Source organism: Podarcis melisellensis (genome assembly GCF_964234715.1).
Source record: "Podarcis melisellensis genome assembly, chromosome: 5".
Classification (NCBI taxonomy): Eukaryota; Metazoa; Chordata; class Lepidosauria; order Squamata; family Lacertidae; genus Podarcis; species Podarcis melisellensis.
In genome coordinates, this window is record NC_138537.1 from 5,832,174 (window position 1) to 5,857,667 (window position 25,494).

The 25,494-nt window shown below is 43.8% G+C and overlaps 1 protein-coding gene across 1 annotated transcript; it reads left to right on the forward strand.

Moving 5' to 3' along the window:
* The first annotated feature begins 3,472 nt into the window (after positions 1 to 3,472).
* On the forward strand, positions 3,473 to 14,314 carry LOC309369800 (cytochrome P450 2J2-like). Its single transcript, XM_081911124.1, has 9 exons — positions 3,473 to 3,735; positions 5,880 to 6,042; positions 7,256 to 7,405; positions 8,168 to 8,328; positions 8,909 to 9,085; positions 11,134 to 11,275; positions 11,661 to 11,848; positions 12,817 to 12,958; positions 13,983 to 14,314. Exons 1-9 carry the CDS (start codon positions 3,505 to 3,507, stop codon positions 14,177 to 14,179), a joined length of 1,551 nt encoding a protein of 516 aa, XP_081767250.1. The 5' UTR covers positions 3,473 to 3,504; the 3' UTR covers positions 14,180 to 14,314.
* The last annotated feature ends 11,180 nt before the right edge of the window (positions 14,315 to 25,494 follow it).

The window sequence follows — 25,494 nt, forward strand, 5'->3', positions numbered from 1 at the left end:
AGAGGACACCTCGTATTCACAGGCACCAGAGCTGCTGCTTCTGGGACAAAATGCTAATAATAGAAGTTCGCCTGGTGCGGGACTTGGCATCTTTCCTCAGGGCCTGCAAGACAAAGCTGTTCCACCAGGCCTTTGGCCAGGGCACAGCCTGACTCCCTCCCTCGGCAATCTTCACAGAGCTCAGGCCCAATGGTTGCCAGTGGCTTGATTTGAATTAATTTTATAATGAATGATTTTAGAGTGTTGTTTGTGCTGTACTTTTGTACTGTTTTATTGTTGTTAGCTGCCCTGAGCCCAGTTTCGGCTGGGGAGGGCGGGATATAAATAATTTTTTAATTATTATTATTATTCATACACCTTTAGGCGCCAAGCAAAAACATTCCTTTTAAACCAGGCCTTTGGTTGATTTGATTGACATCCTATGTCCTTTTAAAATGTGGTCTTATTTTTTGGGGGCAGGGTTATTGGTTTTGTGGTTTTATACTTTGATTTTGTTCTATGAATCGCTCTTAGACCTCCGGGTATAGGGTGGTACAGTGGTACCTCGGGTTAAGTACTTAATTTGTTCCAGAGGTCTGTTCTTAACCTGAAACTGTTCTTAACCTGAAGCACCACTTTAGCTAATGGGGTCTCCTGCTGCCACTGCGCCGCCGGAACACAATTTCTGTTCTCATCCTGAAGCAACGTTCTTAACCTGAAGCACTATTTCTGGGTTAGCGGAGTCTGTAACCTGAAGCGTATGTAACCTGAAGTGTATGTAACCCGAGGTACCACTATATATAACTTAATTAATTAAGTAAGTAAGTAAAAAAAATAGAAGGCAGTGGACCAAAACAAAGAAAGCCCCCTTCCCCAAATGCCTGGCCACATGTTTCATCTTACAAACAAAACAAAACAAAACAAAACAAAACAAAACAAAACAAAACATTACTCAAACTCAGTGGTGGGACCCTGCTCTTTCTCTCTCTGCCCTTTGAAAAGGCTGCTGCTCCACTATTGGCTATCCTGGAGCATCAATCAGCCGGCTATGAAGGGGAGGGTGGCCTCAACTTCCTAAGTACCTACCATGTTTAGTTGTGCATGAGACAAGCAAGTTGGAGTGAGCGCCCAAATGCCCACCTGGCCAACCCCTAGGTATGGTTCTGCCAGCAGGGCTCTTATGGCCCCATGAAAAAGTTTTGAAAATAGGAAGGTAGCCTGCAAAATGAAATAACAACACAGCACTTAAAGGATCATGACATGCTGCTGAACCCCTGTTTCGTATTGCTCCACAGTGGATGGAAACAGGTAGGACAGTTTAGCTATGAAGATAATATTGTTAGTCTGTTACTTGCAGCAAAACTGTAGGTGGCTCAGAGTTGGAAGAAAACTCAGGCAAATACTTGAGTCGTAGCTCAGTGGCTGAGTAAAGTGTTTGGATATATACCAGCAATTCCAAAATTAGCAAATGCTGCATGTGCCCCGAGGCACTTCCAAAACAGGAAATTCACAGGTCCCTTTCCTTGGTTAATCAAATGGCAAAACTGGATACATGTTAAACAATATATATGTTGCGATAAGGGATGCATATAGGTGAAGCATGCATATATTAGTCAAAGTAACATACAGTGTGGGCAAAACTGCATGCAAAAATTATGCATATTAGGCAAAAATGACAAAGATGTGGTATATTGGGAGAAATTTGCTGGTGCTGGTGAATGGATGGGGTATAAATAATAAATTGTTGTTGTTGTTTAGTCGTTTAGTCGTGTCCGGACCAGAGCACGCCAGGCACTTCTGTCTTCCACTGTCTCCCGCAGTTTGGTCAGACTCATGTTTGTAGCTTCGAGAACACTGTCCCACCATCTTGTCCTCCGTTGTCCCCTTCTCCTTGTGCCCTCCAACTTTCCCAACATCAGGGTATTTTCCAGGGAGTCTTCTCTTCTCATGAGGTGGCCAAAGTATTGGAGCCTCAGCTTCACGATCTGTCCTTCCAGTGAGCACTCAGGGCTAATTTCCTTAAGAATGGATGCGTTTGATCTTCTTGCAGTCCATGGGACTCTCAAGAGTTTCCTTCAGCACCATAATTCAAAAGCATCAATTCTTCGACGATCAGACTTCTTTATGGTCCAGCTCTCACTTCCATACATCACTACTGGGAAAACCATGGCTTTAACGATTCGGACCTTTGTTGGCAAGGTGATGTCTCTGCTTTTTAAGATGCTGTCTAGGTTTGCCATCGCCTTTCTCTCAAGGAGCAGGCGTCTTTTAATTTTGTGACTGCTGTCACCATCTGCAGTGATCATGGAGCCCAAGAAAGTAAAATCTCTCACTGCTCCCATTTCTTCCCCTTCTATTTGCCAGGAGGTGATGGGCCCAGTGGCCATGATCTTCGTTTTTTTGATGCTGAGCTTCAGACCATATTTTGCGCTCTCCTCTTTCACCGTCTATAAAAGGTTCTTTAATTCCTCCTCACTTTCTGCCATCAAGGTTGTGTCATCTGCATATTTGAGGTTGTTGACATTTCTTCCGGCAATCTTAATTCTGGCTTGGGTTTCATCCAGCCCAGCCTTTCGCATGATGAATTCTGCATATAAGTTAAATAAGCAGGGAGACAATATACAGCCTTGCCGTACTCCTTTCCCAATTTTGAACCAATCAGTTATTTCATATCCAGTTCTAACTGTAGCTTCTTGTCCCGCATAGAGATTTCTAAGGAGACAGATGAGGTGAACAGGCACTACCAGAACTTGCCATAGTTAAATAATAAATTATTATTATGTTATTGTTGTTGTTATTATTATTATTATTATTATTATTATTATTATTATTATTATTATTTAATTTTTTTCAAGAAAGAACAGAGGCAGAAATTTGGGGGACTGAACTGAAGAATGGAAAAATGAGAAAATGAAATGGATAATTTGCTCATCTTTGTGACAGCATGTTTATGCTGGGATAAACTTGCCTGAGCCATAGAGCTATTGGAAACAGGGAAGTAGACAGGAGAAGCAATTGTCACAGAAACAATAATAATAATAACAAAATATGCAAGACCTAGGTTTAATATGGGACAAGCAGCTCACCCTACTTAAGAGTTAGTTAAATACAACCCTGATATCCCAGTTTTCTGTTTACAAGAAGAGAAGCGAAAACAAAATTCGTATAAAATGAACAAATACTATAAAAATAACTATTGACGTAACAGAATCCGTAACAGAACAGTAGAGGAAAGGAGGCTAGCAAGAATGACTGGAAAACAAAACCAAGACCCAAAGGCTGTCACAGGACAGAAACATTTGATTCACTGCAATGGAAACCCAGACTATAATATAATGGGGATAAAACAATTAGCCATCTTGATAAGAGTTACAGTCATGAAGGTGTGCTATAAATAGATAATTATAATAAATGCTAGTTAGTTAGAGAGTCAGATGAGTCCAGTTTGTCTTTCAAAAGTGGAGTACATAAATAGGTGCCGGCCAGGAAAATGAGAGAGGTGGCGATGTCTCTGATGAACGCAAAATGCCCTCAGAAAAAGGGGATTCCTCTCACCGGGCTCTGCCTGGAATAAAGGAAGACCGGACCATGGGGCGAGCATCGGAATCTCTGATTACTCTGGTTCTGCGTAAGATTCTGCGCTTGATGAAACTGCCCTGGTCCCGCAAGCGCTACCCCCCTGGACCCCTTCGACTTCCCATCATCGGAGGCTTGTGGCGGTTTGGGGTTATGCTCTCCCTGGATACTTTCATGAAGGTACTTCTTTCAAAATACTTTGTCAGCTGAAAAACAGGAAGAACGAAAAGGCATTGCAAATTATTTCCTTTATTTGAGAAGTGTAGGTAATTATTCACCTGTGAAATCTAGGGCTTGAACGGTCTTGGCAGATTTTTCTGCCTGCTGTGGCAATTGCAATGTGCTGTGTTAGGTGCTGCATTGTTTAAATTGTTTTTCTTGTTGTTGCTTCTTTTATTTCTTACATATTGAATTTTAATGTATTACAATTTTAGTTCCATAAGTGTAAAAATGTAATGCAATAAAATGCACAGTGTAAGAAATAAAAGAAGGAATACAAATACAATAAGAAATCAAAATGAATATTCAAATCCACAGACATGCTGTGGAGCATATTAATGCAGCTTGTGGACTCTTGGTGGCCATGGATTATATCTGGGAACGCTTGATCTATGGGTCTTTTAAGAATTTATATGCAGAAGAAATCCTTGAAACAATATATTTTTGGTATTCTCTCCAACAAAACTACTGATCATATTAAAGGTTAGTGTGTATTCTATCAGAAATTTAGTTACGCAGTTCTGAATCCAATTACTTTTTCAGGGTTTTTTTCCAGTAATTCCAGCCAATTAGTCAAGAATTCTCTTCTGCATGGTCACATTGCCAACGAAAATTATCTTTTTTCTTTTTTTTAAATAAAAATTAACCGATTGTGAAATAACTGGGTGAATGGCCATATTCATTATCTCATATAAAAGTTTGTGATATTCTACCCATCGATGGATGTGGAAACAAATAAAGAGACCTCAGTGGAACAAATACTAACCTCTTGCCTTTGAGAGAGAGACCTGACTCTTTGGGAGTAGGTGAGATTCTTGTGGTTGAAGGGAAGCCTGTCTGAGCAGGTACAAAAAAGTTATTTAAGGCCATGTGCTAACTGCAGAAATACCTTTTATCATCTCAATTTGATATGTCACCTTCTTAGAAAGCTACTGTCTCAAGGCAGACATCTATAGTGTTCTGTCCTCAAGGAGTGACAGCCACAATGTGCTTTACGTGAGACTGCAGCTAGACTGGTGACTGGCAGTGGCCGCCGACACCATATAACACCGGTCCTGAAAGATCTTCAGTGGCTCCCAGTACATTTCCGAGCGCATTTCAAAGTGTTGGTGCTGACCTTTAAAGCCCTAAACAGCCCTGTATCCCTGAAGGAGCGTCTACACCCCCATCATCCAGCCCGGACATTGAGGTCCAGATCTGAGGGGCTTCTGGCAGTTCCCTCACTGTGAGAAGTGAGGTTACAGGGAACCAAGCAGAGGGCCTTCTCGGTAGTGGCACTCCCAGCAGATGTCAAGGCAATAAACAACTATTTTACTTTTTAAAAGACAAGTGAAGGCGGCCCTGTTTAGGGAAGTTTTTAATGTCTGATGCTGTATTGTTTTTAATATTCGGTTGGAAGCCGCCCAGAGTGGCTGGGGAAACTCAGCCAGATGGGCGGGGTATAAATAATACATTATTATTATTATTATTATTATTATTATTATTATTATTATTGCTTCAAAAGCTTCAGCTAACACTGCAGCACATCCCCCCCCCAAGTATGGCTTCTTATATATCCAAAAACGGCACCACCCATGAACCGGACAGTGGTTCTGCAGGCTCAAGAAAATCCTAGGGTTTGCAGAAGTGCACAAAAAACCCTTTAGAAAATGCATTAGGCTGTGTGGAGGACACACCCCAAAATGTCATATTGAGGGTTGAGAAGTTTTTTTGGGACAGCCTGCTGGTGGGAGGAGGTGGACAACCAGTTAGAAGGTGGAATGTTATGAAGCACCCTAATAGTGGTATTGGCTGACTGGCTAGAGCCCTGAATTGCGAGTGACACTTGCCCAGCCCAGACGGCTTACACTGCAAAACTGAAACCACAAAAGATTCGAAAGAAACACAACCTGCAGCCGGCATAGTAACATCCAGCTGGGTGGCCTTACATTATAAGTTCTAAGACTTCCCTGGCCTGCAGCATTCATCTCTCTCACACACCTTACGGCTCCAACATTTCCTGAGGGATGATTCAAATCAAAATGCCCCTAGGAGCCAGTACTTGAAGCTTCCAAAATATCCTGAATATAACTAATCTCTTCTCTCCTTTTTTATCTGAATGGCAGTTGGCAAAGCAATATGGGAACATTTGGACTGTATGGATTGGGCCTATACCTGCAGTCATACTGTCCGGCTACAAAGCAGTCAAGGAAGGCCTAATCAACCATTCGGATGATTTTGCTGACCGCCCAGAAACTCCGTTGGTGAAAAGTGCAGCGAAAAATAGGGGTAAGTTCTTGATTTGAGTAGGAGGTTTTACTAGCCTTTTCTCCAGTGAAGGCAACAAAGGACCCTTCCATATGGGACGTACCTTTTCCCCGTGGGCATCTTCTTCTGCAATATGTCATTGATGCAAGAATAGTGGTGGATTTATACTGGACAATCCACACCGCTTTATTAGTTGTTCTGCTTTCTCAGTGTTACTGCATTATCCAATGAAAGCTGGACAACCCTCCGCCCGGAACATTTGCGGAATGGAAAGTTACAGGATTTCAGCAGGAAGTAACAGGACATGCACTGATGGGAACGGGAGCAGCATGGGCCTGTGCATTCACGATGGTTTGCGCTGGTGTAGCAGTTAAGAGTGGTAGACTTGTAATCTGGTGAACCAGGTTCGCTTCCCTGCTCCTCCACATGCAGCTGCTGGGTGACCTTGGGCTAGTCACACTTCTTTGAAGTCTCTCAGCCCCACTCACCTCACAGAGTGTTTGTTGTGGGGGAGGAAGGGAAAGGAGAATGTTAGCCGCATTGAGACTCCTTGGGGTGGTGATAAAGCAGGATACCAAATCCAAAATCTTCTTCTTCTCTTCTTTCAATGTTGTTTGTACCTGCAAAGTGTTGGGGCAGTGACTCACTCCCAGTCTGTGCATATCAGTTAAAGAGCCGCGGTTCCATAATGGAACTGGTGTTGTTGTTGTTTAGTCGTTTAGTCGTATCCGACTCTTCGTGACCCCATGGACCAGAGCACACCATGGAACTGGTACTGCAGTGTAAAAAAAGAAGAAGCTAGAAGTACTAACCAGTAAAACTAATGTAAAGAATTCTTTTAACAGTAGTTTTCGCATGCGCTAATTTTCTCTGATTCTTGATGGCCCCAGGTATTCTGCCAAGCTTAGGACCCCACTGGGCATGCTGATACCTCCTTGCTGTTGGCCTCATTTTGGCTCCAATCCTGTTGGCACTCAGTGCTTGAGTTTGGTAATAGAGGGAGTGATGATGAAGGTCTTGTTTCTCATATGCATTTTCTGAAACATTCACTTGTGTCCCACATCAGAGATATAACACTCCACAACGAAAAAATTGATTCTGCACCAGTCTTCCTGTTCTTAGGTTCTTTAATGCCTAGGCATGGACTGCACTGGTGTTTTCTAGGCTGCTGATGTAATAGCTTTTATATGAATTTTGTAAGCAATAATTTCTCACTGGTCTGTGATGGTTTTAGGTATTGTACTTTCAAATGGTCACACCTGGAAGCAGCAGAGACGGTTCAGCGTGGTTACTATGCGGAAGCTGGGTCTGGGGAAGAAAGGCATGGAGCACCAAATAGAAGAGGCGGCCATTGAGCTTGTGGAGATCTTTGCACGTGCAAAGGGTATGTGATAGAAGAAAATGAGGCTAACTCAGGTTGGTTTGTTATCCACCTCTGCCTGAGACAATCTGTGGGTTGGGGCAACTTCCTGAGACTCACAGCAGAAGAGTAGTTCAGTTTTGGAACCTGAGAGAGAAGAGCCCACTGGCATCCTGTAAACTGAGTAGGGATTGCTTGGGAATACAAATATCTAGCAGCCTCAGTGCACAGAGTCAGTGCCTAGTTTGCATCCTGCTGGTGTAAAAAATAAGTAAATAATAATTGATGGAAGATGATGGATTGCCGAGGTGACAGGACTTGCTGTTGTTTACATTACATTGTCTGTGAATTGTGCAATTGTATCACCCTGATTTTATTAAGTAGGCAAAGTGTGTACAAACTGTTTTTTTAAACTAAGGAACTTTCTTAATGGTTTCTTTCTTCTTTGGCGAGCACTCATCGCTGAGTAAGATTGTCTTCCATAAACACGGTTTTAACAATGAGTCCGTAAGTGACAGTGGAGGCCAATTCTGGATTCACATGTCCTTCCACAATGGGAATATTGGTTTCTGGGCAGGAGCTGATCACGGTGAGGGTTTGCCACAAGAAAGGAAGAAGAAAGACTGATTTTGAAAAGCTGTTAACCAATCATAATTTCTCCTTTTGAATAGCAAAAGAATAATAAGTGTGTTTGTGTATGTGTGTATGTATGTGTGTGTGTGTTTGTGTGTGTGTGTGTATATATATATATATGAGCATTGGATCTCATTAGGATTTCATCTGCAGGGCAGCCATTTGACCCATCCTTACACATCATCAATTCAGTCTGCAACGTGATATGCGCCATGTCCTTTGGGTACCGATTTTCTGTTGAAGATAAAGAATTCCTGAGGCTGATAGAAGCTATTCGGATTAGCTTACAGTTTGGAGGCAGCTTCTTTCATGGCGTGAGTAGGTTGAAGCTCAGGCTTGGTGATGGGTGGGTGGAGGAGAGCATGAGATGGGAGGCCTGTGAACTGCAGTTGCCTACAGTAGACATCAGTTCAAACTGGGATAGCCAGCAATGTCAACTCCAGATGCTGTGGACTACCACTCCCATCGGCCCCAGGCAGCATGGCCAATGATCAGGAATGATGGGAGGTGTAGTCTATATCATTTATTTATACCCCGCCCATCTGGCTGGGCTTCCAAAAAATATTATAATACTGTAGTACATCAAACATTAAAAGCTTCCCTAAACAGGGCTGCCTTCAGAGGTCTTCTAAAAGTCTGGTAGTTGTTGTTCTCTTTGACATCTGGTGGGAGGGCGTTCCACAGGGAAGGCGCCACTACCGAGAAGGCCCTCTGCCTGGTTCCCCTGTAACTTGGCTTCTCGCAGTGAGGGAACCGCCAGAAGGCCCTCGGTGCTGGACCTCAGTGTCTGGGTAGAACGATGGGGGTGGAGACGCTCCTTCAGATATAAGCATGAGGTTGGAGTTGACTTGTGGGTTGTGTTGCTGATAGGATTTGCCTTTTCTTTCCTTGTAGCTCTACGAAATTCTCCCGTTTGTCATGAAATTTCTCCCGGGGCCTCACAAGACCGCATTGTCCTCCATTGAGATGGTCGTTTCATTTGCAAAGAATGAGATAGCGAAGCACAAGGAAGACCAGACTGTGCATGAGCCAATAGACTTCATTGATTTCTATCTATCTCATATGGAGAGGGTAAGGAACTGCTTTGTGGGCGAATGCTTCTTCTTCAATGAATCGTTGCATTCTCTGTTACGATCGAACAATAACATCTGCGGGACCGCTGGGAATCCCCCCTGCCCTTATTAGTCATTTTATGTAAACTGTGGTACTTTTACTGTTGTTAGCTGCTCTGAGCCCGGCTTCGGCTGGGGAGGGCGGGATATAAATAAAAAATTATTATTATTATTTTATTATCATGGGAGTTGCAGGCCCAAAACATCTGGAGGGCCGAGGTTGAGGAAGCCTGGTATAGGAACATAATAAGAGCTTCTGGATCTGGCCAATGGCCCGTCTAGTCCAACATCCTGTTTTCACAGTGGCCAATAGGATGCCTGTGGAAACTAGCAAGCAGGATTCAAGCACAAGAGAAACTCTCCCCTCCTGCGGTCTCCAGCAACTGCGAACCAGAAGCGTTGCTGCCTCTGACCATGGAGGAACAGCATAGACATCCTGGCTAGTAGCTGTTCATAGCGCTCTTTTAAAGCCATCTAGGTTGGTTTTTGTTGTTGCTGTTTTATTCATTACACACACCTCAAATTCTTAACATTTACAATATATTCCTCCCTCCCTCCCTCCCCTCCAAGGCTTCCCCCAACTTCCGCTTCTGGTTTGTTTCTATTTTCACCCATTTTGATATCTCTTAACAGAAAAAAGTTATTAATAACATAACTTCAAGCCTAAAGACATAAAAATAACAGTAAATACACCATCATCTTTCACTATTTTTCCAATCATTTTCTAATGCTAATAATGTGAATGTTTATTTAAATCCTGCCATCAAGTCTATTGACCTTCTTTGTTTCTGCAAATATAATATGAGTGGTTCCCAATCTTTTTCAAAGTCTTTTTCTCTTAGTCTACCTGTCATTTTTGCCAGTTCTGCATAGTTCACCATCTTCTCTTGCCGTTGTTCTTTAGTTGGTATTTCTCCAGTCTTCCAATTTTGCGCAATCAACATTCTTCCTGCTGTAGTGGCAGACATAAATAAAGTCCTCATTTTCTTTGGTATGTCTTGACCTAAAATACCTAACAAAAAGGCTTCTGGTTTTTTTGTTTTTTTTAAAAAAAGTTATTTTCAACATTTTCTTCAATTCATTATATATCATTTCCCAGTAGGATTGCAAAAAGGTAAAACGCTACTAAAGCCATCTAGGTTGATGGCAATTGCTCCCTCCTGTGAGAGGGAGTTCCATAGCTTACCTATGTGCAGAGATTCCTGCATTGCAGAGGGTTGGACTAGATTCTCACAATAAGAATGGGGTTTTCCTTCCAGACTGTCATTGTTGTTGTTTTTTTTGGATGGGATTCAAATGCATACAAGCAAATTTAGGGTGCACGATTATAGAGGATTGTTGGAGGTTTTGAACAATGATCTACTCCACTCCACACCCCCAAGATACAGAAAGTGACAGGGAATTGCACTTGGAAGTGCGGGGTAACAATTGCTTCGATGCAACAGTATCTAACCTCCTCACAAACAAATCAGGATGAATGCTCAAGGAGCAGGTCACCTGGAAACACCCTCACATTCAGGTCTAGTATCAAGAAGAGAAATAGCATGGTGTTCCGATAGTGGCAGGAATCAGATTACTCAGGTGGTAATTCCTCTACTCTTCCTGGGTCTTCCTTGTGGCAGTCACTGTTTGACCTCTGCTCACTAGACAGCTGGAACTTCCTCAGTTCCTGATAGAGGTAAGTCTTAGTCGACTAACTGTATGCACTTATGTTGATTAATTAATAAAATTTACGTACACAAATACAAAAAACAATAGTTTTGAAGCAAAAAGTATACTTTTCTGATTTAGCACACCTGTGTCGCAGCAGGCATAATCTCAGGAAAGGTACCCCCTCATTTAAAGAGGCACTTCGCTGCCTGCAATTTTTATTAATACTTGTATATTATATGGAAGGCCCATTTTCCAGGTCTTATACTGGCATAAGATCCACTGGTCTTAGTTTAGCTGGCTGGGGCCTGTGAGTCACTGTGAACTGAATCTAACCTCCGCTATTGCTTACAACAGAACAAGGATGACCCCTACTCTACCTACAATGAGGACAACCTAGCTCAGTGTATTTTTGACCTCTTTATTGCTGGAACAGAGACAACTGCTACCACTCTGCAATGGGCACTGCTCCTCATGGCGACACATCCAGATATTCAAGGTGAGAGGGAACTGTGCAATGGCAGCAAGAGGCCATTTTGACCTCTTGATCCTGGACCTGAATTTCTCTCAGGTTGGCCCCCATCCAGCCCATTACTACTTCTGGGCCAACACCTTCAAAGCCTCTCTTGATTCAGATGGAATTGAGATACAGAGCTGTGTGTCACCAGCATACTGACAGCACCATGCTCCAAATCTGTGGAAGATCCCGGTAGATCTTGCTGCAAGAGGCTACCCTTCTGAAAATCATTATTTAGGTTTTCCGCCCCAGCAGGTCTAGGTGGGATACTTTCCTGTGGAACAAATACCCCTTAATGATTGCTCAACTTGTTTAATTTGAGATGCTTCATCCGAAACAAAACTTAATTCTCGACCATTTTCCTCAGAGAAAGTCTACCAGGAGATGGAAGATGTTTTCGGTTCATCTCACTCAATCCGCTATCAAGATCGGAAGAAGCTGCCCTACACCAATGCTGTGATTCACGAGATCCAGCGTTCAAGATATATCTTTTTAATTGGGGTTCCAAGGCAAACCGTGAAGGACGTGAACTTGCACGGTTTTCACATTCCAAAGGTACAGACGATTGTAACAGCTGCATTTCTATAGCCCAGGGGGAAGGGAGATTCCCTTGTAGTGCAAATTCTGAAGAAAGTAACTGTAGCCCCTTCCATTTCCAAAAAAAAAGGGAGGGGAGTTCATGCAGGGACATCTTGTGCTGTGTCCTCCAGATGTGGTGGACCACAACTCACATTATCTGTGACCCCCATCATTGATCCATGTTGGCAGGGGCTGTTGGAAGTTGTAATCTGCAGCAGGAGCGGTTGGTTAGCAGAGGTGCAGCTGCACACCTGGCCTCCCAGCAGCAGAGTTGCTCCTGCTTCCTGGGAGGAAGAGGGATGAGATGACAGGGGAGACTGGATCTGCACAGGCACATTGGTGGGAGTGCCCCAGAAATGCACAGGATCGCTTCTGCGGAGCTTCTTCACAATTTGCCACCTTCCATCAGCACTCAAGACTTTTAAATTCATGAAAGTGCAAATCTGAAAATTCATCATTTATTAAAGAAAGAAAATGCAATTCTTCAGTTCCAGGAGAATGAAACTTGTATGTAAAGATTAGTGGTAATAATAATAATAATAATAATAATAATAATAATAATAATAATAATAAATGTTTATACCCCGCCCATCTAGCTGGGTTTCCCCAGCCACTCTGGGTGGCTCTCAACAGATTAAAAACAGAATAAAATATCTAACATTAAAAACTTCCCTAAACAGGGCTGCCTACAGATGTCTTCTAAAAGTCAGATAGTTGTTTATTTCCTTGACATCTGGTGGGAGGGTATGCCACAGGACAGGTGTCACCACCGAGAATGCCCTCTGCCTGGTTCCCTGTAACCTCACTTCTTGCAGGAGGGAACTGCCAGAAGGCCCTCGGAGGTGGACCTCACTGAGAGATGCGGGTGGAAAATGGGGAACTGAAGGGCAAAAGTGCAATGTTCTGTTTAGATGCATCCTGAGACAAGTCTTCTTTCCCTGCAGGGGGCTGTGATTGCTCCGGATCTCCGTTCTGTTCTTCTTGATCCTAAGGAATGGGCAACACCTGAAAAATTCAACCCAAATCATTTTTTGGACGAGGACGGGCAGTTTGTGGACAGAGAAGCATTTCTGCCATTTGGTGCAGGTATGTGCAAGAAGCCCCAGCTGTCGCATTCAGACAACACTTTATTCCATTTTCTTGATGTTTTCTTACCAGATGATTTTCACATTCTGTGTGATCTTCCACACAACATAAATGCCACTTCTGGAGATGTAGCAGAATCTAGTGGAAGTTTAGCGCTCGTTTCAATTTGTTTCCAGAAAGCAACCTGTTCTCAGCTCTGTTAGCATGGAAAATAGAGCCACAAAATTTGGGGTGCTATTCCAACAAACAGTTCTCTCCTACCATTTTCATTGGTGCATCATGGCAGAATAGAAGCACACATGCGGCCTCAGGACTAGCATTGGATACAACCCAATAAAAATAGTTATAATAAGTATTATTATTAGTAATAACTAGTATCATTCATAAAAACAATGGTAAGTATTAAATACTACTATTAGTACTACTTGCTAATGATAGAGCTTTTAGCATACAGTTTTAACATGTAATTTTAGTACGTATAATTCTTTTAAAATTACTGGTTTGATTCTTTATATTGCCTTCATTATGAACCTTGTTTTCCGTGTTTGCTTTTACTGGTATTTTTAATGAACACTTTAGATTGTCTTTTGTAAGCTGCTTAGAGGTCTTTAGTTTGAGGAAGCAACAAAAGCAACTTTTACTAGACTCAGGAATTAGGGGAGATCTGGCCTCCCGCAAACCCATAACAATATTTAAAAGGGAGATTTAAATAAACACATTACTGAAATAAAATAAGTAACCAGTCCTGATCTCATGCTGAGCCAGGTCTTGGCAGCCCCTGGAATAAAGCCCACTTTCTCAGTGACATCCCCACACCCCAAACTTGAAAGGGAGGCATGGGGGACTCGGGAATCGTAGAAAGAGGAGTTGCTGCAGGACGCTTTCATAGGTGGAATGAGGCCCAGAGTCCCAGATTCGTTTCTCAGAGTCAAAGCAAATTGGTGCCCCGGGTAAATACTCTGGAGTATAGGTGGAATAGCAGATAATTCAGTTCCTGCTTTCCTCTTTTTTCATTTTCCTGCAGGTGCTCGGGTGTGTCCAGGGGAGCAAATGGCAAAGATTGAGCTCTTCATCTTTTCCACCAGCCTGCTGAGAGCATTCAGGTTCCAGCTGCCAAAAGGAGTGAGAGGAGTCCATAAGAATCCTATAATAGGGCTGACGGTCCGTCCTCGCCCCTACAAAATCTGCGCTGTTCCCCGCTGCAGCCACATAAATAATTAGGGGGGCTGGTCAACTACTGCAATCTCCTCCTTTAATCATTACCCGTCATCCTCACATTCTTCCTTGGCTTGCTCAATTGAGATTCTCCAATCTGTGATGCCACTGTGATGCTGCTGCTGCTCTGGTGGGTAGACCGCTCCCTCTCCTGCCAACTCCATTGGGCCTAGGGGGCGGGCCTGCACTCACCGCCACAGTTTAGAGGCCTGAGCAGCTCCCTGCAGCAAGTGACAAAATGGCTTTAAATGTTTTAAGTGCTTTTAATTTGCTGCACCTTAAATGGTGGTTGTTGTTTTTTTATAATTTTTTATAATTTTATAATTTTATTTCGGCTTGGGGTTGGATAAGTATGTAGTCAGGGTGGGGAGTAGTTTAATTTTAGCACTATTGTTCCTTGCTTTGCTTCTATTTTTATTATTCTGTTAAGTTATTATATAGTTTGTATTTTGCTTTTTAAGGGAAGGGTCAGGGCTGCCTGGGAGTAGGCCTCAGCCAATAGAATGCTGGGGCAGGTTCCACAGGGGGTTATGTATTGGGACACCCGATCTCAGTGATCACGGGCAGGAGGAGGAGTTACGCTAAGACCAGACCATGTCATTACCAAGGAGGCAGGGTTAGTCGTTGTTTGAGGACTATCCCTGCCTCCAGGTCCGGTCCTGACTGGAAGGATACTGGAATCAGCAAGGGAAACCCACATGACCTGAAAGTGTTGCTGTGCAATGCCAGGTCAATGATGAATAAAACCACTGCCATCCACGACCTGATTGTGGATGGAGGATTTGACCTGGTATGTGTGACAGAGACCTGGTTGGATGATGGGCCTGTTCTTGGCAGATGGGCCTATCCTTGCCCACCAGGTTTCTTTTACGCACAGCAACCCAGGTCATGTGGGTGGGGAGGGGGGATTGCAGTGATTTTTAGGAAGTCATTAGTCTGTAGCAGGCACTTCTTAAAAAAAACATCTTTAGACCTGGCCAATATGGCCGACTATCGCCCAGTCTCAGATCTACCATTCTTAGGCAAGGTGATTGAGTGGGTGGTTGCTGAACAACTCCAAGCACGCCTGGAGGATGTGGACCATTTGGATCCCTTCCAGTCGGGATTCAGGCCTCACCATGGGACTGAAACTGCCTTGGTCGCGCTGGTTGATGATCTCCGGCGGGCTAGGAACACACGTGAAAGCTGTTTCCTAGTTCTGCTGGATCTCTCAGTGGCCTTTGACACCATCGACCATAACACCCTTCTGGACCGTCTAGAGGGGCTGGGAGCTGGGGGCACTGTTATACGGTGGTTCTGCTCCTTTCTCCTGGGCCGTGTCCAGAAAGTGGTGTTGAGGGATGAGTGTTCAGACCTCTGGGCTCTCCCTTGTGGGGTGCCTCAGGGTTCCGTCCTCTCCCCCATGCTTTTTAACATCTATATGAAGCCGCTGGGAGAGATCATCAGGGATTTTTGGCTGGGTGTTCATCAGTATGCAGATGACACCCAGCTCTACCTCTCCTTTAAATCAGAACCAGTGAAGATGGTGAAGGTCCTGGGTAAGTGCCTTAAAGCGGTTGGAGGATGGATGGCGGCTAACAGATTGAGGTTGAATCATGACAAGACAGAAGTACTGTTTTTGGGGGACAGGGGGCGGGTGGGTGTGGGGGATTCCCTGGTCCTGAATGGGATAACTGTGCCCCTGAAGGACCAGGTGCGCAGCCTGGGAGTCATTTTGGACTCACAGCTGTCCATGGAGGTGCAGGTTAATTCTGTGTCCAGGGCAGCTGTCTACCAGCTCCACCTGGTACGCAGGCTAAGACCCTATCTGCCCATGGACTGTCTCACCAGAGTGGTGCATGCGCTAGTTATCTCCCGCTTGGACTACTGCAACGCGCTCTACGTGGGGCTACCTTTGAAGGTAACCCGGAAACTGCAATTAATCCGAAATGTGGCAGCTAGACTGGTGACTGGGAGTGGCCGCCGGGACCACATAACACCGGTTCTGAGAGATCTGCATTGGCTCCCAGTACATTTCCGAGCACAATTCAAAGTGTTGGCGCTGACCTTTAAAGCCCTAAACGGTCTCAGTTCTGTATACCTGAAGGAGCGTCTCCACCCCCATCGTTCAGCCCGGACACTGAGATCCAGCGCCGAGGGCTTTCTGGCGGTTACCTCATTGCGAGAAGTAAGGTTACAGGGAACCAGACAGAAGGCCTTCTTGGTAGTGGTGCCCACCCTGTGAAACACCCTCCCTTCAGATGTGAAGGAAATAAGTAGCTATCCTATCTTTAAAAGACATCTGAAGGCAGCCCTGTTCAGGGAAGTTTTTAATATTTAATGCTGTATTGTTTTTAATACTTGATTGGGAGCCGCCAAGAGTGGTTGGGGAAACTCAGCCAGATGGGCGGGGTATTAATAAATTATTATTATTATTATTATTATTATTATTATTATTATTATTATTATTATTATTGAGTTACTACCAGCCTAGCAAATATTCATTGTTCCTCGTTCTTTGCTTGTGCACAAGTATCCGGGACCGATTTCTTGCAGTTCTCCTGTGTGTTTCAGAGACGGCAAGGGATTAGCTGAATAAACTATTTGATCAGATCTATGTTCTGAGCTGTGAGTGTATTATTTGATAAAGGATGAGCTGTTATATGCCACCCCAGTCTCTGTGAGCGCTACAAGATTCTAAGGGTTGCAGGCACACTATAAACAGGAAATGAACACATAGCCATTGTGGTTTTAAACTTGTTCATTTCCTGTTGATGGAAAAGCTGTTGATGTTACGGATGACCTGATCTGCTCCTATGGATCAGATAAGAAACTAAATAAGTGATCAAACTGGCTGCAATGAGGTCACCACAGGTGTCCTGTACTAGCCTACACATAAAATCTTCTTCACAATTTTCTATTTCCTTCTGGAAATAGTCCTTTTGAAAATAGCAGGAGTAGCAAGAAGGAGCAAATAATTTACTCGATGAATATTGAAGAAGGCAAGCTGCCACCTGGTGTATACAAAGTACAAAACTGGGTTTACTAACCACAAAAATGGGTTGTTCCACTGCCCTCAGAAGCTTGGGATTGTGGTTTAGCCCAGGAAAGGCTTTACCCTGGTTTTTGACACGTGAGATGCGTATATTTTTAGAACCCACCTTATTTTTATAATGTAAAGTTGTTTTTCTGGGGAAACCCAGCCGGATGGGTGGGGTATAAATCATAAATAACAGCGACAACTTGAATGCTGCACTTCAGAGCTTTCCTCAGCACAGAACTTTTATCTAGTTGTATGCTATAGCACTTGGACTTACATGCATCAACCTCTGCTGTCCCCCCATTTACTGAAGAACTTAATTACAGTGGTACCTTGGTTCTTGAACTTAATCTGTTCCGGTAGTTCGTTCGATTCCCGAAACCAAGGCGTGGTTTCCGATTGGCTGCAGGAGATTCCTGCAGTCAAGCAGGAGCCACATCGGACGTTCGGCTTCTGAAAAACATTTGCGAACCAGAACACTTACTTCTGAGTTTGTGGCGTTCAGGAGTCGAAATATATGAGTACCAAGCCGTTCGAGAACCAAGGTACGACTGTAAAACTGTCCCATAGGGGATTTGTTCAGGTGGAATAAATTATCTCCAGTTTAATTTCTGGATGTATGAGAGAATGGGTTGCTATCAACTTCTGCCTGCTGACAAGTTTGAACAGAATGTGTGTCTCCTTTTGTCTCTTCAGGGTGAAACATTACATTGCATTTTGTTTTTCAATCACATAATGACAAGGATGATGGACAGCTGTCAGTGATTGCTTACTACCCACATGGATGGAAGCTGGGCTTCTGCCTCAGTGGAGTCCACGTCAAGGCCAGCAAAGAGGGGGAGTGCTGCATCTTACACACACACACACACACACACACACACCTCATGCTCCACTATCAACATGAGTAGAAATGGGCAAATCTGTCCATTTTGGATTATGCTTAGGATGGTGCTGTTAGTTACTATATGCTCTTTCACCACCTGTAAACGGTTTTATAGGGAATTCTACAGGCTAGGTTGATTCTGCCATCTAGGGTTGAAACTCGGTTACTTAACTGAGCCCCAGTGCTAAACACAATTCCTAACAGGGTGAAGGTTTAATCCCATGTAAACTCACTTGGAGACCAGCCGCATTAAGGATGTGCTTCTAATTTTTAATTGCCATCCTCACCACCCTCATACGTGTGCCACCACTGCATAAGGTTATGTGGGCAGGAGTGATTTTGTCCCACAGTAACTGCATGTTCTTACAAAATAAATTCCTTCCAGTAGCACTTTAAAGACCAACTAAGTTAGTTCTTGGTATGAGCTTTCGTGTGCATCTGTGGTATCTGAAGAAGTGTGCATGCACACGAAAGCTCATACCAAGAACTAACTTAGTTGGTCTTTAAGGTGCTACTGGAAGGAATTTTTTTTGTTTTGACTATGGCAGACCAACACGGCTACCTATCTGTAACTGCATGTTCTTACACAAGTCTACTTATAATCATAGTATTGTAGAGTTGGACGGGCCCCAATAAGTAGGTTTACTTCCTGATAAGTCTAGATACAGGTAGGTAGCTGTGTTGGTCTGCCGTAGTTGAAACAAAATAAAAAACTTCCTTCCAGTAGCACCTGAGAGACCAACTAAGTTTGTTATTGGTATGAGCTTTTGTGTGCATGCATACTTCTTCAGACACACCAGGAGTGTGCATGCACAGGAAAGCTCATACCAATAAAAAACTTAGCTGGTCTCTAAGGTGCTACTAGAAGGAATTTTTAATTTTGTTCCTGATAAGTTTGTAGGATTGCAGCCTGATTGGGTGTGTTTTAAACAGGACACAGAACAACAAAACAAAACCACTCATCCCTTCTTCAGCCAGCTCCCCCCACCCCATTACAGTGGTCAGGCTGTCCTGGTCCAGCTGGTAAAAAGCACTCCTAGCCACTGAATGAGCATATCCACCCACATTGTTTAGCCTGGACACTGAGGTCCAGCTCCAAGGGCCTTCTTGTGGTTCCCTCACTGTTGGAAGTGAAACTACAGGGAAACAGGCAGATGGCCTTCTCGGTAGTGGCGCCCGCCCTGTGGAATGCCCTGCCTTCAGATGTCAAGGAGATGATTTGCTTCAGGATGAGAACAGAAATCGTGCAGCAGTGGCGCAGTGGCAGCAGGTGGACCCATTAGCTAAAGTGGTACCTCGGGTTAAGAACTTAATTAATTCTGGAGGTCTGTTTTTACCCTGAAGCACCACTTTAGCTAATGGGTCCTCCTGCTCCCACTGCGCCACTGCTGCACGATTTCTGTTCTCATCCTGAAGCAAAGTTCTTAACCCGAGGTAAGATTTCTGGGTTAGCGGAATCTGTAACCTGAAGCGTATGTAACCCGAGATACCACTGTGTAACCTTTAGAAGACATCTGAAGGCAGTCCTGTATAGGGCAGTTTTTTAATCTGTAATGTTTTATTGTGCTTTTATATATGTTGGAAGCTGCCCAGTCATATGGGCAGGGTATAACAACAACAACAACAACAACAACAACAACAACAACAACAACAGATGTAACCTGTGCATTTAGCAATGAAGATGGATCGAGGAGCACCTCTAGACTATGAACCTGCTATTTCAAGGGTAGTACAACACCATGCAAAGAAGGCAATGGAGCAATTATCTGGACCACCTACTTTCAGGAAGCACCTGCTCACAGAGCCTCAGTCTTGCCAGGTTTCAGAGTCAGGGCTTATCCACACTTACTTATTTAGATAATAATAATAATTTTTTTTTATTTATACCCTGCCCTTCCCGGTTTAAAAACCAGGCTCAGGGCGGCTAACAGCAAATATAAAACATTGATTAAAATGCAACTTAAAAACAGCATAAAATACAGTACAGCATAAATGCAGCATCAATGTTAATAAAATTCAAAAATTCAGGGGTCATTCTGGGGAGAAAAAATCACCCCAGTCAGTAAATATCAAATGATACCAGGCTTAACTGGCCAAGTTGGTCCTACTAGGGCCAGCAAGGAGACCAGGGAAGAGTTTAAATGTGGGGTCACCTAAAGACATCTTGGTCAGGCCCTGATAGTCTTCCTTCACTCCATTTCAGTCTCTGTATCACCACCCCATAGTCCCAAATAATTGCATCTATACCCTTAAGGTGTATGAGGTGTGAGGGGAAAGGTTGTACCTTTGGTGGGGAACACACATGCTCCTTCGGGGGTAGTTTTGGTTCCCACCCTGCAATCAGCTCTCACCTGTAGCTCCTAGAAGCTCCTAGAAGCTGTCAGCAGCCACACCTCTGGAAACAGCTTTGACTGGATGGCACAACCAGGTGAGGGAGCTGATGAGTCTCAAATTCTTAGTGAGTTAGGGACTTCCCCAGCATGCGAAGGCAAACTCTGGCAGATTGAGCGAATGAGACCAAGAGTGGGTCCAATGGTCCTGAAGGCAGTTTCTGCAGATGCTGTAGAGGGAAGTGAGTGGCAGATGGGGCTTGTCAATGAGGGAAGGTAGCCCACCTAGGAGAAATAACTCTGACGCTAAACCTCCACTGCCTTGCGGGATATCTTCAGAAGAAAAGGCTAAGGAATCTTCTTCTTTCTTCTTTGACGATCACTCATCGCTGAGTAAGATTGTCTTCCATAAACACGGTTTTAACAATGAGTCCGTAAGTGACTGTGGAGGCCAATTGTGGATCCACACGTCCTTCCACAGTAGGGACAGAGGTTTCCAGACAGGAGCTGATCACGGTGTGGATTTGCCAAGGGTGCCTTCCTCCAAGGCTAAGGTATAAAATCTACACAAATCCAGAGTGGAGTTGCTAAGATGGTTGGATGGCACCTTGTACTCCTATCTCTGGCAACTCCTGCAGCCAAGCTGGTGCCAAATGTATGGCTCTGCTTTCCTTTGGACCACACCAGCGAGGCTGTCATCTGGGCAGCCCTCCATACACAATGCCCAGGTAACCTCAGAGTTTGCCTATAGTGAACTTTGATTTCAAATTTCTCTCAATTATTTGAGGGACACATATCAGGATCAACCATGTTGACTGCTGTATAGTAATCCATGCCTGGAGGACCGCATTTCTGGGCTACTTGAATAAAGTGTCAGAAGGCATCTCTAAAGATATGGCCTTCATAAGTGGCATGTATAAAAGGGTGTTAGCAGGAAAACCTGCAGGGGGCAGGTGGCAGCTTCTTTCAAGAAAGCAAAACAGCATTAGGGAGAGAACATTCAAGAAAAATTCTAAGAGAGAGAAAGAGAAGGCCGGAGGAATGTTGTGGGAAATGGGATCTTTGATTACTCTGATTCTGCACTTTCAGAAATGGCTCTTTTCACATGAATTTTACCCTGCTGGGCCTTTCTGGCTTCCTATCGTTGGAGGCATATGGCAGTTGGGGGGGGGGGGTCATGCTTTCAGAATATACTTTCATGAAGGTACATCTTTTAAAACTGTTTATTGTCTGAATAAGCTGTCATCAAAACCAATTTGTTTTATTTATTTCTAAAAAACATTTATATACCATTCATCAGTTAAAAACAAAATGAAAAACCAGAGCAGTTTACAAAGATTATATATAAAATCATATAATAAAAAAGTTTTAAATATGTTAAAACTAGAAATCAGGCAACTATTGTGGAAAACTATTGTGGAAAGATGTGTTCTTAATTGTCGGCATAAGCCTTTTCAGCAGGTGATTAAACTGTGTTGCACAGCTGATGTTCTTTGCATGGTCATCTGTCATTAATTAATTAATAATATTAATTCTGCTGGGTCTGCTTTATTCATTCATGGAATAAAGCATGTATTCATTCATGGAATACAACTTGTGGGTTCTGCATTTGAGCTGAGTGCACTGTGGAAACATTTTAGAGTATCCTTTCCCAACCTGGAGCCCTTGGTGCCCATTGAACTAAGGAGGCTGTACTCAGGATGCCTGAAGAGCAAAACGCTTACATTTTTTTTTGTAAAAATACATAGACCCCCATTTCTAAATGAACTAAAATGAGCCCTCAGTGGATGCCCCAGAGACACACAAATGCATTCGTATTTCATAGATCTGCTAGTTCCAGAAGTCCCTTGTGATTTCTTGAAGGAACTGTACAGTGGTGCCTCGCAAGATGAAAAGAATCCATTCCGCAAGTCTCTTCGTCTTGCGGTTTTTTCATCTTGTGAAGCAAGCCCATTAGCGGCTTAGTGGCTTAGCGCTATTAGTGGCTTAGCGGGCTTAGCGGATCAGCTGATAAGCGGCTTAGCGGCTTGGGAAAAGGGGGGGGGAAGGAAAAACCCCCGCAGGAACTCACAAGACATTTTCGTCTTGCGAAGCAAGCCCATAGGAAATTCGTTTTGTGAAGCACCTCCAAAACGGAAAACCCTTTCGTCTAGCGGGTTTTCCGTCTTGCAAGGCATTCGTCTTGCGGGGCACCACTGTACTTTCCATGTACAAATCATAACTGAATCCTAAACTGGAAAATGAAAATGAGGCTACAATTTTAAGTATGTTATACTTGAAAGCTAACTTCCACAAGATCAAGAGGAATCACATCAGAGAACTTATGTTTACAATGTTAAAATACAGCTTTTATACCCCTTAACCCTGCCTCCAAATTGCTTTGGTGGTGGATTTGGGCTGGGTGGCTCCCAGGGTGACACAGGGTGATTCGCCACTTCAATTGCAGCTACAGAAAACAGCGGCAGGAGATTCTTTCAGGTGGTTCGTAATCTATCGGAACCACCGTCGTCATCGGGGCCTGGTAAGGACCCCAAGATCGCCTGCAATGCTTTTGCAAAGTTTTTTTTGCAGATAAAGTCTCTCAGATTCGGAAGGAGGTAGATTCCACCTTGGGAGCAGGGCCAGGGCGGGAGAGTGCTAGAGTCCTGTCTAGTCATGTTATATGGGATCAGTTTCAATCTGTTACCTCCAAGGATGTGGACAGGCTGCTTGGATGAGTGAAACCAACCACCTGTCTTCTTGATCCTTGTTCATCCTGGCTGATAAAAGCAAGCTGGGAAGGGCTGGGTGATGGGATCCGTGGGGTGGTGAATGCTTCCCTCTGTGAGGGAGCCTTCCCAGACCCGCTGAAAGAGGCTGTCATTAAACCGCTTCTTAAAAAAATAAAAATAAAAAAATAGACCCACTGGTGTTAAGTTTACGGCATGTAATGCCTTAAAAGAGAACATAATGAAAATGATTTACAGGTGGTACATGACCCCAGTCAAGCTTGCAAAAATTTACCATTTGCCCAATAATAAATGTTGGAAATGTAATGAGACTGAAGGTACCTTTTACCACCTTTGGTGGACCTGCCCAAAGATTAAAGCCTTTTGGGAAATGATCTATAATGAAATTAAGAAAGTCCTTAAGTGGACCTTTCCTAAGAAACCTGAGGCTTTTCTTTTGGGTATGGTTGGCCAACTGGTGTCAAAGAAGGATAGGACCTTTTTTATGTATGCTACTACAGCAGCAAGAATTCTTTTGGCAAAGTATTGGAAGATGCAAGAGCTACCTACTCTGGAAGAATGGCAGACAAAGGTGACAGACTTTATGGGATTGGCAGAGATGACCGGCAGAATCCGCGACCAGGGGAAAGAGACAGTGGAAGAGGACTGGAAGAAATTTAAAATATATCTTAAAAATTGTTGTAAAATTGAGGAGTGTTAAGATGTCAAGGGGTAAGAACCAGAGAATTACAGCTGTAACTAAGAAGTTTAAGGAAAATTAATGGAAGGGAACTAGCAGATAAACTGACTAATGGGTTGCTAAAGAACTGTAAAACAAGGATGCAGCGAAAGGGAGGTATGGGGAAGTCGAAGGAAAGAAGGTGTATGAAAATAATATTATGATTTAAATATTTTGTATGTATTTGTTTTGTTTGTTTTTTTCTGTTCTGTTTGTGTGTTGTTGTTATGTGTTTAAAAAATCAATAAAAAATATTTTTTTTTAAAAAAAAATTAGACCCAGCCAATTTGGCCAACTATCGCCCAGTCTCAAATCTACCATTCTTGGGCAAGGTGATTGAGCGGGTGGTTGCTGAACAACTCCAAGCATGCCTGGAGGAAGCGGACCATTTGGATCCCTTCCAATCGGGATTCAGGCCTCACCATAGGACTGAAACTGCCTTGGTCGCGCTGGTTGATGATCTCTAGCGGGCTAGGGACAAAGGTGAGAGCTGTTTCCTAGTTCTGCTGGATCTCTCAGTGGCCTTTGACACCATCGACCATAACATCCTTCTGGACCGTTCAGGGGGGCTGGGAGCTGGGGGCACTGTTATACAGTGGTTCTGCTCCTTTCTCCTGGGCCCTGTCCAGAAAGTGGTGTTGGGGATTGAGTGTTCAGACCCCTGGGCTCTCACTTGTGGGGTGCCTCAGGGATTCCGTCCTCTCCCCCATGTTTTTTAATATCTATATGAATGGTAAATTTTAGACCGGGCGATTGTTGGCCACCCCCTGCCTCCACATGCCCCCAGGCACTGGCAACCCACACTATGCCACTGCAGCTGTATGAGGCTTGCTTGACTGGCTAGTCATTTTAGTGGTTTGTACTGTTTTTAATGGTCTGCTTTTTTCTGCTTTACTCTGATATCACAGTATATAAATGGCAGTGCATAAATTATTTTATAGATTAAAAAAACTCATGCATACATAATGTGAAATATCAATGGTGCAGGCTGTCTCAGAAAGGTGTGCTTAATACATCAATGACCTCTCCCCGCTTAAAACAGGGGGCGCCCTTTGCGTGGACGTGTGCAGCCCCTAGATCTGGAGCAGCCCAAACAGCATAGTCTTGGCTTTGCCTTCCCTCAGGTGGGATACCTGGAGGTCTCCGCCTACCTCAGTCAGTTGTCCAATCCCACCTGGGGGAAGCGTTGCCAAGGAAACCAGGCCAGGTAGGGGAGGGATTACCTGCCCACACAATAGAGGGAGACTCATGCATACATAATGTGAAATATCAATGGTGCAGGCTGTCTCAAAAACAATGTCTAATTTCATTCCTCTAGGGGGCATTTGCAGCCTCTGTGTTTGCAGGTTGCTGAGAAACAGAGCTATGGAGGCCTTTTCCTAGCCTGTTTTATTTGTGCACTGCTTATCTGTCAATAAAACCTCTAGGCAGTGCACAAAACCTGAGCTGACCAGAAGACCTGAGACTTTTTGTCCTGCAAAACAAACCTTGGCCTGGCTGCGAGGTGGAGGCTTGGAGTGTGCAAGAGCTACAGTCAGCCCTGGGCCGGGGAGGAGTAAGTGGCCAGTTGGAATAATGGTCCTAGATTTGAGAGACGGCGGCTTATTTTAATTTATGAATTAGCCTTATGGGCAGTTTTGTC